Source organism: Cricetulus griseus, chromosome 4 (genome assembly GCF_003668045.3).
Source record: "Cricetulus griseus strain 17A/GY chromosome 4, alternate assembly CriGri-PICRH-1.0, whole genome shotgun sequence".
In the NCBI taxonomy this organism is placed as follows: domain Eukaryota; kingdom Metazoa; phylum Chordata; class Mammalia; order Rodentia; family Cricetidae; genus Cricetulus; species Cricetulus griseus.
The window spans coordinates 35,142,603-35,161,473 of NC_048597.1; the positions used below are offsets into that span (position 1 = coordinate 35,142,603).

An 18,871-nucleotide genomic window follows, 5' to 3' on the forward strand; every position below is an offset into this window, starting at 1 on the left:
TTGGGCACATACTTAGGTTGTCACTTAGTTTTGTCACAATACAATTGTGAGACATGTGGTACACACTATGACATGCAGGTCTGCATCATTATCTTTAAGGTAAGGACAATAATTATAAGGGTTAAATTAATCAGTACATGTGAAATGCCTTGGCAGTAAGAGCCTTGTTTCATGCTGGTTAGTTTTCTGCCAAGATGACGATAGCTAGAGTCATCTGGGAAAAGGGAACCTCAAATGAGAAATGGCCTCCCTTAGACTGACCTGTGGGAAAGTCTGTGTGGCATTTTCTTTATTAATGACTGATGTGGGAGGGCCCAGCCCAATTGAAATGGTGCCACTGCTGGGCAAGTTGTCCTGGGTTGTATAAAAAGCGATCTGAGCAAGCTTTGAAAAGCAAGTCAGGAAGCAGTGCTCTTCCATGGTCTCTGTTTTGGTTCCTATCCTGAGTTCCTGCCCTGACTTCCCTCAGTGATGGACTACGATCAGGATGAATTGTAGGGGAACCTGTAGCCACGCCTGCTTAGGGGCTGGCTAAAGGTGTGCCTGACCACGCCGAGGGCTCTGTAAGTAAGGCTTTTCCCTATTAAATACCCTTGTATTTCTACCTGACTCCATATTGGTAATTTCCCACTTTAATGTATGAGTTAAATAAATGCTTTTCCCCTCACCTTGCTTTGGGTTGTAGTGTTTATATCAATAATGGAAAGCAAACCAAGACAATTGATATGCACTCATCTTGTTTCCCCTCAGTTAGTGAAGCAGTTGGTAAAACTAACTAAACTTAGAAAAAAGGTGTAATATAGGTGTTGGTGATGCATGTCTATAATCTAAGCTGTTGGAAGGTGGAGGCATGAGGATCAGGACTTCAAGGCCAATATTGCCTACACAGCAAGTCCGAGGAAAGCCTGGGCTCCATGAAACTGTTCAAAGAAAAAGACATAAGAGTATTAGTACTGGAGGACTTGGAGTTGGAGAAAAGAAAGGAAGAAAGAAAGAAGGAAAGAAAGAAAGAAAGAAAGAAAGAAAGAAAGAAAGGAGGAAAGGAAAGAAAGAAAAGAGAGAAAGGAAGGAAGAAAGAAAGGAAGAAGGAAGGAAGGAAGGAAGAAAGAAGGAAAAAGAAAGTCAGTCCTAGGTTTCTCCTAGAAATTCTGATTTACTAGGCTGTGAGTGAAGATTAGATATCATAGATGCTTTTTATGGCTTTCTGGATATTTTGTGCATAGCTCAAAATATGGTTTTCCCAGGCTGAGAACTCGTGCTCTAAGAATTAAACTTTGATCAGTGTTAAACTACACAATACATCAGAACTTCCCACTGGTTCTTCCAGACTTTCTGGTTTCTTACTGTTCCTCTGACTTAAAGACTCCAGAATTATAACTTTGTTCACAATGCTACCTTCTCCCATTTTCACACTGGGGAAACATCTCAATGAGGCACAGCAGAGTAGATTACAGTGCTCTCAGGTCCTCCAGTTGTACCCTACACACAGAAATCATCTCAATTTCTGCCTGAGGATAAGTGAGGCAATGCCTTGGAGAGCTTTGTGGTGTTTGAAGCAGAAACAGCCTCTGATGTTAGGCAGTCCCTACTATGGTGCAAGAACATGTATTATGCCTGCTTATCCTTAGCTTTGTACCTGAGGAAGAGATGACCCTAGTATATGCATATTATTCTAGACAGCATCTTAACCGATTCCTTGGAAGGATTTGGTGGTGTTCATGTCTGTGCCTGTCTAGACTAATTGAAGCAGAATCTCTGAGGATTGTGGTCTTGATGTATATATGTATACATATTTATTAATGCTAAATATTAACTTTTTGGTTGAGAATTTTATACATGAATACTATATTTGCATCATTTCTCTCCTTTCATCTTCTCCACTGCTTCCTATGTCTGCCCCACTGATTCTAAAATTCAATACCACATCTTTAATTACTATTATTGTTATATATTAATACATACATACACACATATATACATATGTGTATATATATGTATATATACAAGGTCTGACCACTTGTGCAGGGGGTCTCTTGACCTTCACAGGAAGCAGAGTGATGAGCCAAGGTAGGAAGAAGGTAATTCAGCACAGCATGACTCAGTAGCCATTGCTAGTTCAAACTTCGGGAGTCTGACCCCAAGTGGCTTTAGACATATTTAAACACAGCGCAATCTGGTGAAAACTATTCTTGTGATGATTAACCTAACCCCACATGTACAACAAAACATACCGAAATCTCTTTCTATTTGTAAGTTAAACACAGATCAGATGTGACAACATTGAAAGTCTTTGTAAAGTACATGTGACACTGTCCGTAAAGGTAGGTTCTCTAGATTGACTGAGAAAAACTAGTTTACCAGGATAGTCTAGAGGAGGGTCTGGTGCCAGAAAGTCTCCAGCCACACAAGTTGCAAAGGGTTACCAGGTTAGACGGCAACAAACATCTGACCAAGTATCTGTGGAGTAGGATGTTGAGTCCTTTGGACACATGCGAAGAAGTGGTATACTTGGCTCATATGGTAGATTTATTTCTAGCCTTTTGAGAATTCTGTACATGGATTTCCAGAGTGGCTGTGGCAGTTTGTAATTACACCAAGAGTGAATGTAGGCTCTCCTTTCCCACTCCACCATGTGTTGTCAGTTGTTTTCTTGATCATATCCATTCTGACTTGGGTGAGATTAAATAGTTTTCATTTGCACTTTCTTAATTGCAGGGGGTGTTGAACCCTTTTAAAGACTTTTTTGGACACTTACTTCTTCTTTTGAGAACTCCATGCCCAGACATGTTGGGCTATTTGTTTTCTTCTTTTTTGGTTTCTTAGTATATTCTGGATATGAATCCCCTGTCAGATGTGTGTCTGGCAAAGATTCTCTCCTATTATGTGGGCTTCCTTTTCATTTGGTTGATCGTTTCCTTAGCTGTACAGAAGCTTTTTAGTTTTTTCAAGTCCCACTTGCCAATTGTTGACCTTAATTCTTGGGCAAATGGAGCTCCATTCAGAAAGTCATTCCTATACCATGTCTTGTAGAACTTTCTAGCAGCTTTAGTATCGCAAGTTTCACATTGAGGCTGTTGATCAATTTGGAGTTAATCACTGTGCACAGTTACAGATTCAGGACTAATTTCATTATATTATGGTTTTCCCAGCACCATTTGATGCTATCTTATTTTCCAGTGTTTTTGGCATCTTTGTCAAATATCTGGTTGCTATAGATGTATACACTCATGTCTTCTATTAAGTTCCATTGATCTACATGTCTGTTTTATTTCTTTGCCAGTAACATGTTTTCCATGTTATATATCTGCAATATAACTTGAAACCTGGTACACTAGTCCCTAGAGCATTGTTATTTCTCTTTAGGATTGGTTTGGCTCTCTGAGGTATTTTATGGTTCTATATGACTTTTAGGATTCTTTTTTCTATTTCTGTGAAGAATGTCATGATGATTTTGATTTGGGTTGTGGTTGAATCTGTAAATTGCTTTTTGCACATTGGCCATTTTCACAATATAAATTCTACCAATGCTTGAACATGGAGAGTCTTTCTATCTTCTAGTGTATTTCTCAATTTCTTCCTGAACCGTAGCATGCCTTCACCATCCCCAATCTCCGGACCAACCTCAGGTCACATGTCCTGTAAACCAGCTCAGTTTAAGTCCCACTCTCAACTTTCCCAACATCCAGGCTTATACCCAGTCACAAATCCTTTGCCCCAATCTAGTCCAGTGAGTCCCCAGACACCAACATACCTGACAGATATTCAAATTCCAAACCCAGGCCGGGTGATGGCATTGAATATGTAGATTGCTTTTGGTAAGAAAACCAGTATCAGGGAATCATATTATATTTCAGGTACTTACTAGTATGTAAATTACACTAAAGTATAGCAGTATTTTGAAACTTGAATTTTCCATCCACCTTAATGTTTAAAAAAATCTTGGGATGAGAATAGTGAAGCACAAAAGTTCAACCCCTAAATATAGAGTTATTGACAGTTAATGCTGCTAGGTGAAGGAGCCAGTTTTCTTTAGTTGATCTGCCTTGGTGGGTTTACCATGCTCTAGTGGATGGCCCATGTATTTACGGGCTTCATTAATTGGACTTAATGATCTATTTTTACAAAAAGGAACATGAAGTTGTCATAAGGATGTAGAAGTGTCTTGGCAGATTTGGAGGGGGTTTAGCAGTGAATATGATCAAAATGCATTATATGCATGTATGAAAATCTTAAATAATAAATTAAAATTATATTAAAATATAAAACACTTAAAATTAAGAACCACTATATATTGCTAGAAGTACTTATTTATTCAAATAAATTAAGAAATTTTAGTCATTACTAAAACCTGTACATGAATTTTAATAGCAGTTTTAGTCATAACTGCCAAACTTGGAAGGGGCTATTCATTTGTCTAAAAAATATTTTAACTATAATCACATTGTATCTGTATTTATTAAATTAAATTAAGGTTAGTTGTGGTTTTACTCTCCACACTTGATGTAGCAATGGCGTTTTTTCACATATGCACAAGAGAAGAGGACATGTATAATTTCTAGGGTGTGTGCTAAAATCAGAATTTCTGTGTGGACTCTCAACTATTCTACTCCTTGTAAAATTAATTGGCAAAGAAATGATGCCAATTTACACTTATATTAGCAGAGGATAACTTCTCTTTTTATTTAATAAGAACTAGTGGTCAGAGAATCCAGAAGACAAGCCAAAATCATTCCATAGACTTAGGAGAAGAATCTATGCTCACTGCAGTGAGACATAGTGAGTCTGACTCTTAGATGGGTTGAATGATTTAAGGGTAGACTGGAAACATCTGGGATCTTTAATGGAGATATGATACTGGCAGTGTTTGGATCAGCTTCACAGTTTCTCCCAGAGCTTCCCTTTAAACCACATAAGAAAAATCCACAGGCACCTGCTCTAAATTGGGGGATACTAGTTTTCTGAGCTGAGGGCATTCTAAAATCCTCTTTCATGATTGTGCTTGGCTCTTACCTAGTACTAGACCCACAGAATGATTCTAGATTGCATCATACTTGTTATATTGATGGCATAATACATTTGAACAAAGGGTTGCACATAATATAAAAAGAAAAGTACACTGTGCCAGACCATCTTTTCCATAGCATTTGCCAATAAAAGGCTATTTCTTAGGAAATATTCTGTGTTGCAGTCAGGGCATGCCAACACAAAAGAGAGAGCTGAAGAAGAAAGAGCTGAGGGGATCATGAAGACCAGTGACTCAACCTAGAAGCGATATGTACGAATTCCTTTCTCAGTCAGTTAGTAATAACTAAAACCACAGTTTCCTTCCACTTGCATGAGAGGCTGAGAAGGTGTGTGAAAAAACACACAAGTGTTACATGAGTGTTAATGAGCTCTCTCAGACTCTTGATCCTCTGAAATCAAATATGTGGAAAAAATTCATACACAAGGCCACATCATTTCAAATTTTGGACAATCAGGTCAAGGGTTCATATCATTTATACTTAAAGTACAAGCAATTGATGAAGTGAATACTATCTTTCTAAGAAATCATTTTGAGCTTTGTGTTAAAAACCAAAAAAATTTTGCTTAATAGTTGTGAGATCTAGGAAAGTTATTTAACATCTATAAACTCATACTTCAATTTAAAATGGAATATTAAGCCCTTATTCATAGGTATGCTGTGAAAGTTGGACTAGAGATGGCATTTAAAACATCTCCCAACAAAATCAGAAATGAAAAGGGGGACATAACAACGGACACTGAGGAAATCCAGAAAATCTTCAGGTCATACTTTGAAAACCTGTACTCCACAAAATTTGAAAATTTAAAGGAAATGGACAATTTTCTGGACAGTTATCACTTACCAAAACTGAATCAAGAACAGATAAGCAACTTAAACAGAACTATAACCTCTAAGGAAATAGAAGCTGTCATCAAAAGTCTCCCAACCAAAAAAAGCCTGGGGCTAGATGGATTCACTGCAGAATTCTACCAGAAATTCAAAGAAGTGCTAATACCAATACTCCTCAAATTGTTCCACAAAATAGAAGCAGAAGGGACATTGCCAAACTCTTTTTACAAGGCTACAATAACCTTGATACCCAAACCACACAAAGACACAACTAAGAAAGAGAACTACAGACCAATATCCCTCATGAACATTGATGCAAAAATTCTCAATAAAATACTGGCAAATGGAATACAAGATCATATCAGAAAAATCATCCACCATGATCAAGTAGGCTTCATTCCAGGGATGCAATTATGGTTCAACACACGAAAATCCATCAATGTAATCCACCATATAAACAGAAGAAAAAAAACCCCACATGGTCATCTCACTAGATGCCAAAAAAGCTTTTGACAAAATCCAATACCCCTTCATGATAAAGGTCTTGGAGAAATCAGGGATAACAGGAACATACCTCAACATAATAAAAATAATATACAGCAAGCCAACAGCCAACATCAAATTAAATGGAGAGAAACTTGATCCAATTCCTCTAAAATCGGGGACAAGAAAAGGTTGTCCACTCTCTCCATAGCTCTTCAATATTGTCCTTGAAGTTCTAGCTAGAACAATAAGACAACAAAGGAGATCAAGGGAATACAAATCGAAAAGGAAGAAGTCAAACTCTCACTATTTGCTGACGATATGATAGTCTACATTAGTGACCCAAAAAACTCTACCAGGGAACTCCTACAGCTGATAAATACCTTCAGCAAAGTGGCAGGATACAAGATTAACTCAAAAAAAAATCTGTAGCCCTACTATATACCGATGACACATTGGTGGAGAAAGAAATCAGAGAAACATCACCCTTTGCAATTGCCACAAACGACATAAAATACCTTGAGGTAACACTAACCAAAAATGTGAAAGACCTGTACCGTAAGAATTTTGAGTCTCTAAAGAAAGAAATTAAAGAAGATACCAGAAAATGAAAAGATCTCCCATGCTCTTGGATAGGTAGTGTTATTTTTTTGTTTAAAAAGAAGAGAAATGCTGAGACATGAGACATATTGACTATAAATTTATTATAAGACCCAGCAGAATGGGGAGACTAAGAAGAGGAGGAGGGGTAAATGGCTGACTGCCATGGCCGGTCGCCATAGAGAGAGCGCATAGGTGAGAAAGAGAGTAGAAAGGAAGCTGAGAGGAAACAGAGAGCAGAAACAGAGAGCGTAAATGGGCAGGGACCTATCTTTTAAAGGGGTCCTCTGCACCTGCGTGCAGAATTAGTTCCCATGGAACCTTGGGCTGACCAGGGTACTGCCTGTTCCACCAGGTAACAGGGGCAGGCCAGCATAATGCCTGAACCTTTCAGGTAGGATCAACATAGTAAAAACGGCAATCTTGCCAAAAGCAATCTACAGATTCAATGCAATCCTCATCAAAATCCCAACACAATTCTTCACAGACCTTGAAAGAACAATTCTCAACTTTATATGGAGAAACAAAAGACCCAGGATAGCCAAAACAACCCTGTACAATAGAGGAACTTCTGGAGGCATCACCATCCCTGACTTCAAGCTCTATTACAGAGCTATAGTCCTGAAAACAGCTTGGTATTGGCACAAAAATAGACAGGTAGACCAATGGAATAGAATTGAAAACCCTGATATTAACCCACACACCTATGAACACCTGATTTTTGAAAAACAATCCAAATTTATATATGGAACAAAGAGAACATCTTCAACAAATGGTGCTGGCATAACTGGTTGCAGACATGTAGAAGACTGCAGTTAGACCCAAGCCTATTGCCTTGTATAAAACTTAAGTCAAAATGGATCAAAGATCTCAACATAAATCCAGCTACACTGAATCAATTAAAAGACAAAGAATTGACAATTGAATTAATTGGTACAGAGACTGCTTCCTGAACATTACACCAGTAGCACAGACACTGAGGTCAACAATTGATAAATGGGACCTCCTGAAACTGAGAAGCTTCTGTAAAGCAAAGGAGACAGTCAGCAAGACAAAACAGCAGCCGAAAGAAAGACTGGGAAAAGATATTCACCAACCCCACACCTGATAGAGGGCTAATCTCCAAAATATACAAAGAACTCAAGAAGCTAGTCTCCAAAAACACCAAACAATCCAATTAAAAAGTGGGGTACAGAACTAAATAGACAATTCTCAATAGAGGAATCTAAAGTGGCTGAAAGACACATGAGAAAGTGTTCAACATCCTTAGCCATCAGGGAAATGCAAATCAAAACAACTCTGAGATACTATCTTATTCCTGTCAGAATGGCCAAAATCAAAAACACCAATGACAGTTCATGTTGGAGAGGATGTGGAGATAGAGGAACACTTCTCCACTGCTGGTGGGAGTGCCAACTTGTTCAGCCACTTTGGAAATCAGTATGGCAACTCCTCAAAAAAATGGGAATCAGTCTACCACAAGATCCAGCAATTCCACTTTTAGGCATATACCCAAAAGAAGCACATTCATACAACAAGAACATATGTTCAAAGATGTTCATAGCAGCACTATTTGTAATAGCCAGAAACTGGAAGCAGCCTAGATGCCCCTCAACTGAAGAATGGATAGAGAAAATGTGGTACATTTACACAATGGAGTACGACTCAGCGGAAAAAAAAAACAATGGAATTTTGAAATTTGCAGGAAAATGGATGGATCTAGAAGAAACCATTCTGAGCGGGGTAACTCAATCACAAAAAGACAAACATGATATGTACTCACTCTTATGCGGATTTTAGACATAGAGTAAGGATTACCAGCCTACAATCCACACTGCCAAAGAAGCTAATAAACAAGGAGATCCTTAAGAGAGAGACATACATGGTCCCCTGGAGAAGGGGAGAGGTTCAAGATCTGCTGAGCAAATTGGGAGCACGGGAAGGGGTGGGAGCTAGGAGAATGAGAAGGGGAGAGGAAGAGGGATGCTGAGGACATGAGGGAGCAGAAAGCATGAGTCAGGGGAAGAAGACACTATAATAAGAATGGAGATATCATAATAGAGAGACATTTTTGGTTTACAGAGAAATCAGGCACTAGGGAAATGTCTGGAGATCTACAAAGATGACACCAGCTAACTATCTCAGCAACAGAGGAGAGGCTACCTTAAAAGCCCTTCCCTGAGAGAAGATTGATGAGATTGATGACTGACTTATTTGCCTTCATCCAGTAGCTGGTGGAAGTAGAAGCAGACACCCATAACTAATCACCGATCTGAACTGGAACCCAGATGCAGAGAAGGACCAGTGAAGAGCACAGAGGTCCAGACCAGAAACAGCTGACCTGAACATCTGGGAACTCTTGCTCCCCAGTCTGATAGCTGGAATACCATCATGGGACTGATCCAGACCCCAGGAACAGACCCCTGGGTTTCTGTGAGGAAACCTCAGAAATCTATGGGACCTCCTGTAGAAGCCCAGTATTTATCCCTAGCATAGGTGTGGACTTTGGGAGCCCATTCCATATAGAAGAATACTCCCTGAGCCAAGACACACGGGGGTGGGCCTAGGCCCTAATCCAAAGGAAACGAAAGACTCTGATGACAACCTATGGAAGGCCTCACCATCCAGGGGGAGCAGAAAAGATATGTGATAGGTAGGGTTTTAGTTGGGGGGTGGTAGGGAGGACGGGAGGAAGAGGGGAGCTGGGATTGTCATGTGAAACAATCCTGTTTCTAAATCATATAAAAGAAGTTGGAAAAAAAGTCATCATGCTTTCAAGAAGATCATAATCATTAATTTTAGCATAATTAAAAATACTTGCTACTCACTGCATTTCCTTTGTTCTACTGCAAATAAATAATTTATAATAAAAATGAATATAGTTTTAAAAATAAAAAAAACATCTCTGATAGTGTGCACTATCATGGGTCAAAGTGAATTTTAATTTTGTCAGCATATTTGATACTATAATATGATCTACTATGTGCTAATAACCATCAGAAGCTAGTCTACTGTTTGGGGATGAGAAATGATTTGGTGATACTCCAGAAATGAAATACCTATCATTTTTATATTCTTTTCTTTGTAGGTCCTGGGGGATTTCCCAGGTCATATTCTTCCTGGAGTACTTTTCTTTATTGTAGCTCTTTGGTGGAGTATAAAGAATATTCTCAAGCATGTTTGTAAACAACAAAAGAGATCTTCCTTTCTTTTTACCAAAGAATTCTTCTTTCGAGTAGAAATTTTGGAGGGAATTGTGTTTGTTGGCATGTCAACAGTAGGTGAGTTGACTTACTGTATTGTATTTTTCTCAATTTGGTGTTTTTATATGCATAGAAAAGTTTCCTCTCCCTTTCCTTTCTTTCTTTCTTTCTTTCTTTCTTTCTTTCTTTCTTTCTTTCTTTCTTTCTTTTTCTTTCTTTCTTTCACAAAATCAAGGAATTCCAGAGCTGAATATCCTATTCAAAAATATTTATTAAATATTCGATCACAATTTCCATAAGATATAATTTGTTAGCAATATGGTATTTCAGGTTTATATGACCTTTGGATAGCCGCTAGATAAAGGGTAGCTAGGAAATGAACAGTCAGCCTCTATAGAACAATCTCATAAACCTTGGATATTATGTTGGAATAGACAGTTGAATCAAAATCATCAGCATTGGTTGTGCTTAAATTGGTTATCTCGACTAGCATTTGAACTTCTAAGAAAGTCTAAAATATCACTACATAGCTGATAGGACACTGCCCAGAAAGGAAGTAATATTGTAAGAGTAGGTCAAGATCATGATAGAGAAATCTACAGAGACAGGTGAACCAAGCTGATGGGAATTCATGAACTTTAGACTGACAGCCATGAAGCCTCTATAGAACAGAACTAGGCCTTCCGTATGTGGTAGACAGTTGTGAAGCTTGGTCTATCTGAGGGGCCCCTGGCAGAAGAACCTGGTTCTATTCCTGGTGCATGAGCTAGCTTGTTGGAGCCCATTCCCTAGGGTGAATCCATGCTCAGCCTTAACACAGGGGGAAGGGGCTTGGTCCTTCCTCAACTTAATTTGCCAGGCTTTGTTGACTCCCCATGGGAGCCCTTACACTTTGGGAGGAGTGTATGGGGGATGGGCTGGGATGGAGGTGGGGGGAGCCAGGAGGAGGGGCAGGAGGGAGAACTGTGCTTGAAATGTAAAATGAAATTTAAAAAAATAGATAAACTAAAAAGAGGGTCCAGTAGATTGGAATAAGCAATGGTCATATCTTTTTCATGTGTGTGCTAGGCAAAATCATGTAGAGTGTTACTAAAAGTGTTGTATGATTTTCTACAGGAATAATTGGTTTATACCTTGTGCTTGGAAAGAGAAACCAGCTCCCAGATAAAGAATCCCAGTTTGTCCTTGTCCTGCACTGGCATCATCTTGCTATATATGTCTTCTTTGCAATGCTAGGTGTGACCAAGATCTTATGTTTCACCATAAGTTCACTTCCAGTCTCTTTGGTCAAGTTAATGTTATCAAATGCCTTCTTTGTGGATGGTAAGTAGGGGGAGTAGGGTTTTCTTTTTCTTTCTTTCTTTCTTTCTTTCTTTCTTTCTTTCTTTCTTTCTTTCTTTCTTTCTTTCTTTCTTTCTTCTTTTTATCTGCACTTCTCTCTAATAGTAAGCATCTGGGTATCCCTGTATAATACAATATCTTTGTCTTAGTGCAGTCCTGAGTGGCAGGGCAAAGTGTCTGGGCTATCTATACTGATATACCTGTCTATTCTCTGTAGGATGCCAAGGATCTTTCTTCTCTACTGACTTATTCTGCAAGATTGGGCAGACACAACCTAATGTTATTTATTCATGTTTCACATCTGTCCTGAAGAATTACCTGTCTTTGTTGTCTTAGCATTTATCTTCTTTATACTTTTAGCAAGGATATTTAAACCCAGAGTAATGGAAGCATGAATTGTCAACTGGGATAGCTAGATGTTAGCAGCAGAATAGGTTCTGCCACCTGCCAACTAGCTTTTAAAGTACGGATACAGTAGAACTTTGCCAGTATGTGTGAAGTTGAGTCTGCAAATTTCAACCACATTAAAAGTGGAAGTCCTACGGGGAGCTCATTCACCATAGACGGATGCACTCTCAGCCTAGACATATGGGGGGAGGGCCTAGGCCCTGCCCCAAATTGTGTGACATACTTTGATGATCTCCCATGGAAGGCCTCGCCCTTTCTATGGAGCAGAAGACGGATGGGATGGGGTTCGGTGGGGGGCATGGGGAGGATGGGAGGGAGAGGGAACTGCGATTGATATATAAAATAAGATTGTTTCTAATTTAAGTTTTTTTTAAAAAGAAGTGGAAGTCCTAATTTTGAGAAATTAATGAAAAATAAATCAAATGTTTTATTAATTTGTTTCCCCAAGATTACTGAGGTGGGTGAGGAAAAGGTCTTTAATGGGTTTTTTTTCATTTATCATGCATGTGAAAAAGTAGATTATGTAGCTCTGAAAGCTACCAGTGGTTAGGAAGCAACTGTTCCTTTCCTCCTATGTGAAGAAAGTAGTTTTTACCTGTCGGTTTTTGAGGACAAGGACCAGAAGAAAAAAAAAATAATTGTAACAACTATTAGCCTGGTTCTCCTATCTTTAATGAACATCCTCTTCTTTTAGCTTAATAAAAACTATTAGGGTGAAATTGGAATATGTTTATGTAATGAAATATCATAGTTAGACACTTCTTGACGATAATGCTGTCACACCTCTGAAGGTGTATTTGCTTTTTTCAGGGCACTGAAATCCTTAAGGCAAGGCTTTGGCTTCAGCTTATCACCTGCATATTCATGTGAATTGTAGCTCCCTGCCCTGTCATGTTTATTATTCATTAGCCTGCATATTAATGCCTTTAAATACAGCTAGTTGACAGTTGCATATTAGAAGAGGAAATAAAGGTTGGAGAAGCAAAAGGAGGGTTAAATTTCAATGATTCCATTCTAAATAGGTGGTGATAGCTGAAAAGGCTCAAAGTTGCACTGCTGTGAGACTCAGTGGGGACCTAGTCTTTCTATCAATTGTATAGGTAGGTGTATAAAGTTCTGTGGCTGGAGAAGGAAAGAAGTAGGAAAAAGAAGTGACGAGTTGGCTGTCTTTGGTTTTTTTTAAAAAAACAAACTTTTTTTTTTCTACCCTATTAGCTTTCATTTTCTACAATCACACATATGGCCGGACAATGGTGGACACTTTCGGGCATCAACTGTTGAGCTTCGCTATATTTTTGGCAGGTCTGGTTGCCTTCATAGAATCCCTCACAAAGAGCAATCTAATTCTGAAGCTCCTGAGGTCAAGCTTCACCATGCTACATGGGATGTGGTTCTTACAGGTAGGTTGAAGCCTCTGGCTGGCTCTATTTTGTTTCTACCTGTTGTTAGCCTCTCTTATTTGATGAGGTAGTTTCTTATGGCATCCAGAGACTTTCCTATGACATGCTGCCTATAGTGAAACTGTTGGGTTTTAAGAGATTATGTCTTTAGGTGACCTGGGGTTCCTAGTAGGAACACTGGTAGAGTGGCTGAGAAAGAAGTAGAATCTACCTGTAATGAGATATCTGGTTTTCCATCATGTAGAAACTCTAACTTGATGATATTAGTTATCATCAGTTGGTGATAAAAAGAGCTTATAGCTCCAGAAACATATGGAGAAATATATTGAGAAACAAGTGTATATTTGCCATTTTATTGAAAAAAAATTCTTTTTAGCATTTCACTGGGTATCTCAAGATGGTATTGAAATCAGAATCCTAGAATTCAAGGCTTTAACATCCCTAGTGTTGTGATTATAGGTATATTCCAGGTCTACCTTTTTTTTTCCCTCCATTTTTTAATTTGAATTAGAAACAAGATTGTTTTACATGTCAAGCCAAGTTCATTCTCCCTCCTCTCCTCCCCTGCCCCATACCCTTTCTACCCCATACCCGTTCTGCTCCCCAGGGAGGCTGAGGCCTTCCATAGGGGGGGTCTTCAGAGTCTGTCATATCCTTTGGGACAGGGCCTAGGCACACCCCTGTGTGTCTTGGCTCAGGGAGTATCCCTCCATGTGGGATGGGCTCCCAACGTCTATTCCTATGCTAGAGATAAGTACTGATCTACCACAAAAGGCCCCATAGATTTCCAAGGTCTCCTCACTGACACCCATGTTCATGGGGTCTGAATCAGTTCCATGCTGGTTTCCCAGCATGAGGGTGCAGGAAGTTTGATTTAATTTTCATAAGTGAAATCTATCCAGAAAATTGTCCCCATGTCTACCTTTTATTGGATTTTTATGAACATTGTATTTAATTCTGTTTATGATAATGTAACAGTCAAGTATTACCATCTCTAACTTATCAATAGGAAGACACAAGAAGAAAAATTTATTTTGCAAGGCTCATACAATCATGGAATTAGGCAATTCTCTGCTAATTAATGGATGTTGATAGACAGTGTGCAGTAGAAGACAGAGTCAGGCACTCCAGAATACTTAGGAATACTGCCTGGTTCATTCAGAAGTTTTTGATCATTGTCAAAATTATTGAAGTTTCTGAATTCCAGACTTCCTGTATAGTAGGAGGGATAATGAAACATCCTTATTGAAGTTATTTTTTAAGACTAAAGATTATTGCAAAGAGCTCATGCATAAATGAAAATAAACTGCCTAGCACATGGCATATACCATATATATATCATATATATATATATATATGATATATATATCATATATATATATGACATAATGAAAGTTGTAGTTCTCATTCCAACCATAGAGAATGTACACATGGGGACAACTGACTAAATTAAAAGAAAAATAATCTTAGTTCCCACTGACTAACCTAAACTATTTGAAATTTAAGAAAGAAATAAAATTAAGGATTTACTCAATATAGCCTAAGTGCATAATTTTTTCCTGAAAATTTTATTATTTGGAAAATAAAGACAACAGATTAAAGGTGATAATGAATTCTGAAAAGAACCACTGGAAGGAACATGGAGATTCTGCAGTGGATACATGGCCAACTTACCATATCATTTGTGTAATTATCCATGATATTATCCAATTCTATATTTCATTTTACTCTAGAGACCTGAAATTAATCAATCAATCTATCATCTATCATTTTGTTGGATAAAGTTCATATAACACACAACTTTTTTTGCAGATTTTTTAATTTGAATTAGAAACAAGATTGTTTCACATGAAAATCCCAGTTCCCTTCTCCCTCCCATCCTCCCCTATCACCCCCCTCCAACTAAAACCCTACCCATCACATATCCTTTCTGCTCCCCCTGGATGGTGAGGCCTTCCATAAGGTGTCATCAGAGTCTATCATATCCATTGGGATAGGGCCTAGGATAACACCCAACTTTACAGAATAAAATTTAGCAGCACTTACTCCATTCATAATGTCATCAGTACCATTAGAAGTATTAATCTACCTCTAATGATCTCCCAAACATCCCCCCCCCCCCCGCAAAGAAAAAACTACACCCAACTAGCATATTTTCCTTTGTCTCTGTTCCTAGGCTCAGCCAACTACTAACTTGTTTTCTAGCCCCACCTGTTATGAATATTTTATATAAAAGACAATAGGACAATACATGCCACATTGTTTCTGATCATTTTCATCCTGTGTAATATCTTCAAGTTTAATCCATGTTATCACATATATTAATATTTCATTTCTTTTTCATGTTTGGATAGTCATAATACTTCTATGAACATTAATGAACAGATTGTTTTTTGAATACTTGGGAGGCATTTATAGTAGTAGAATACTAGGTCATATGGCAATTCAAAATTTTCCTTTCTGAGAAACTGTCAACCTTTTTCATTGTAATGGTTTCATTTTACAAGCTTAAGGATTCCAGTTCCTTTGCATTCTCACCAATAGTCGCTAGTTTTTGTTAACTATTGTGGTCGCCCTTCTAGTGAGAAGCCAGTGATACCCCACTGCTATATTGATTTAACCTTCTCCAATGGTGCTGTTGAGCTTCTATTTGTTTATTGGCGATTTGCATATAAAACAACTTTCTTCATTCATGAGAATTTCATTCACGTACACAATGAATTATGATCATATAATTCATCATATATTCATGTCACTATCCCATTTCATCTCCCTTAGTCCCCGAATCCCTCCCCAGCCCATCTCTCTCCCAACTTCACATCTTCTCTTTTTTGCAGTCAAATCAGTCCTTCCCATATATGCACAGGCATGGGTTCATCCACTGCCACATGGGGAATCTACCAGGGGCCGCATCCTCTAAAGAGAATGATGCTTCTCAACAGCTATCAACTCTCAATAGCTCCTTGGTAATTGTTAGGGCCGGGAGAGAGAGCACTTCTCCCTTCTACACCAGAACTTCACTTGGCTTGATTCTGTGGCTGGTTTTGAACAAAGAACCCCATCTTTTGTGAGTTTATGAGTTTGACGGCCATGTCATATTCAAAAGACAGCATTTCACAGCATCCTTCCCTATCCCTTTGCTCTTATCCTTCTGTTTCCTCTTCTGAGATGTTCCCCAAGCTTTGGAACTAGTGAGGGGATTAGTACGGAAGGCACGTTTAAGGGTTAATACTCTTTTGAGATAATTTAGAAAGACAATTAGATTAATATTGTTTATGTTACCAAAATATGTAGAAAATATGATGATTTATATGTGCTATCTCTGACACTGGCAATCAGCTAGTCATCAAGTACTTTGAATAAATGTTTTTGATAATATGTCTGGTTATTTTATGTGCCATTCTTTTTTGAAACACAGGTTGCTTTTATCCTGTATCCCCAAAATAGAGACCATATGTGGGACCTGTCTGATCACAGCAACGTTATGTTTCTCGTCTCATGCTTTAGTTTTTATTATGCATTGACCTATGTCATCATTGGAATTAATTATGCTCTTATTACTTGGTAAGTTAATAACTTTCATTCATCAGATATATGGCCATCAGGACTCAACTGAATTAATCTTAAAGTTCAAATCCTTTCCATGAACTAATTTCTTCTATTACTGTCCCATAAGACAAAGTAGTATAGGAGAAAGTTGTCTGGAAACACAGAAATTGCCAGAAAAACAGTAAACGATAATTCAAACTTGGAATAGCTCTTTGTGATGTGTCTCTGAGTCATGCATTATCGGGAAGCACATTCACTTGTGCTTCCCGGGTGGGGGATTTGAAAGTCCTCCAGAACAGTTCCCTCTGGTGGAAAAAGGCCCAATAGTCTTTGTCTTGGAGAGGGAGCAGAAACAGGAAGTCTTCCATCTTAAATGTTTAAATGAAAAGTATGTCCATCCACTAAAGCCTCTTTCCCATGTCTGTCTTCCTTTGAGGAATCTGTTTGGAACAGGCCCAAACATCATCAGAAGATGGATCAAGATGTAGGTGGTAGAGAAGTTAGTTTCTCATAAAGTGAGAACTATTTTGGTAATTTCATTTACCAAATTTGCTTGTATACATCTCATAAGTTATAGAAATTATGTTCTACTTATGTGGCTACAGTATACAATGCCCTTTGGTAATAGTATATAGGAAAAAAAACTACATGGTTCACATAAATATTTCTCATCACATCACAGAAGTAGAGAGCTTACCCAACTTTAGACCTTCTAGAGTTGGTAATTTTAATCACTTCCTCCAATCCTCCACCTGAGTTTGTACTAAAAGAGGCATAGGTTGGAGGGTACTCTGTGTACTTTAAAAACAGATTTTTCTTTGAGAATCTTATATGTATATATAATGCATCTGGTTATAGTTACTGCCATTTTTCCACCTCTAATTCTTCCAAAACCTCTTCAGAAACATCCCTCACCCAACTCCACATCCTCTTCTTAAAAATAATCACCCATTAAGTCTAATTATTGGTTCATGTGCCCATGGATTCTAGGACTGGCCATCTACTAGGAAGGAGCTTGCCACCTTTCTGAACTTCTAAGTTTATTGTGTGTATGGGTGTCACATATTTTTGAATTCACAAGGAAGAGCTGAAATTCAGCCCAGCCTTGCTGTGGGATTTAAATTAATTTGGGATAACAGCTATATGGAAGGAAATGGATCTGTGTATATTCTTTGGAGAAAAAGCCATCTATCTTCTCACAATGTACAAGTTGTTGTCATCTTAATGTGGAAACTCCACTGATGTCAGATTCATTTGGCACAGGTTATATAGATTCTCCTGTTTGTTTGGAAATAATCAAAATTATGTTTTGATGTGATAAATTTGAAAGCCCATATTTTATCTGTTTACTTATACCTTACTTTAATCTACATAACTTTTCAACAGCTCGAAGCTAAACAAAAGTTATTTTCGTTTTAGGGTTGTATCCCCAGTTATACAACTAATTGGCAGTTTGTTTTACTGTAGATTTACATTGCCTTAAGGTTTAATTTTAGATTTCATCTAACCAGAGATAATTTTCTTTTTATACAGGTTGGTTAAGTGGAGACTTAGCAAGCTCTGCAACTCAGAAACTCAACTTCTGAAAAATCCTGAACAGCAAGAAGAATCAGAAAATGAAATGTGATTTTCTTTCTTTTTTTGGATGGTGTCTAGTGTCTCTAAACAGAGCTTTTTATTTATTGCATTGTCTTTGCTCATGGCTTTGTCTAGTGAATGGTATGGAAAGAAGCTGTGACCACAAAACCTGTAATCTTGCAAAATTATCAGAGCCAAATTATCATTGGCCATCTTCAGCCAATTTAATAGCAGTTTATTACCCAACTCTGCATGTGACCTAACATCTTTGTGAGCATAATAAGTAAATCCTTTGGAATCTACAAACAGGCTCTTGATTCCTACCCAGAAATCTATGAATACAGTCAAGAGCTCATCGGAGGAGGCCTAGAGTTGAAGTTTCCCTGCTTTTGAGTAACCTGCCTACCTGATGGAAAGTGTTTTGAATATGGTTTTCTTTGTTATGTTACTATAAA

General features: G+C 38.1%; 1 protein-coding gene across 1 annotated transcript; it reads left to right on the forward strand.

Annotated features, from left to right (window-relative positions):
* The first annotated feature begins 72 nt into the window (after nucleotides 1–72).
* LOC100758768 (transmembrane protein 45A-like) lies at nucleotides 73–18,465 on the forward strand. Its single transcript, XM_027413256.1, has 6 exons — nucleotides 73–99; nucleotides 10,026–10,218; nucleotides 11,257–11,463; nucleotides 13,105–13,289; nucleotides 16,708–16,853; nucleotides 18,372–18,465. The coding sequence occupies exons 1-6, from the start codon at nucleotides 73–75 to the stop codon at nucleotides 18,463–18,465; spliced, it is 852 nt and encodes a 283-aa protein (XP_027269057.1).
* Nucleotides 18,466–18,871: the final 406 nt, after the last annotated feature.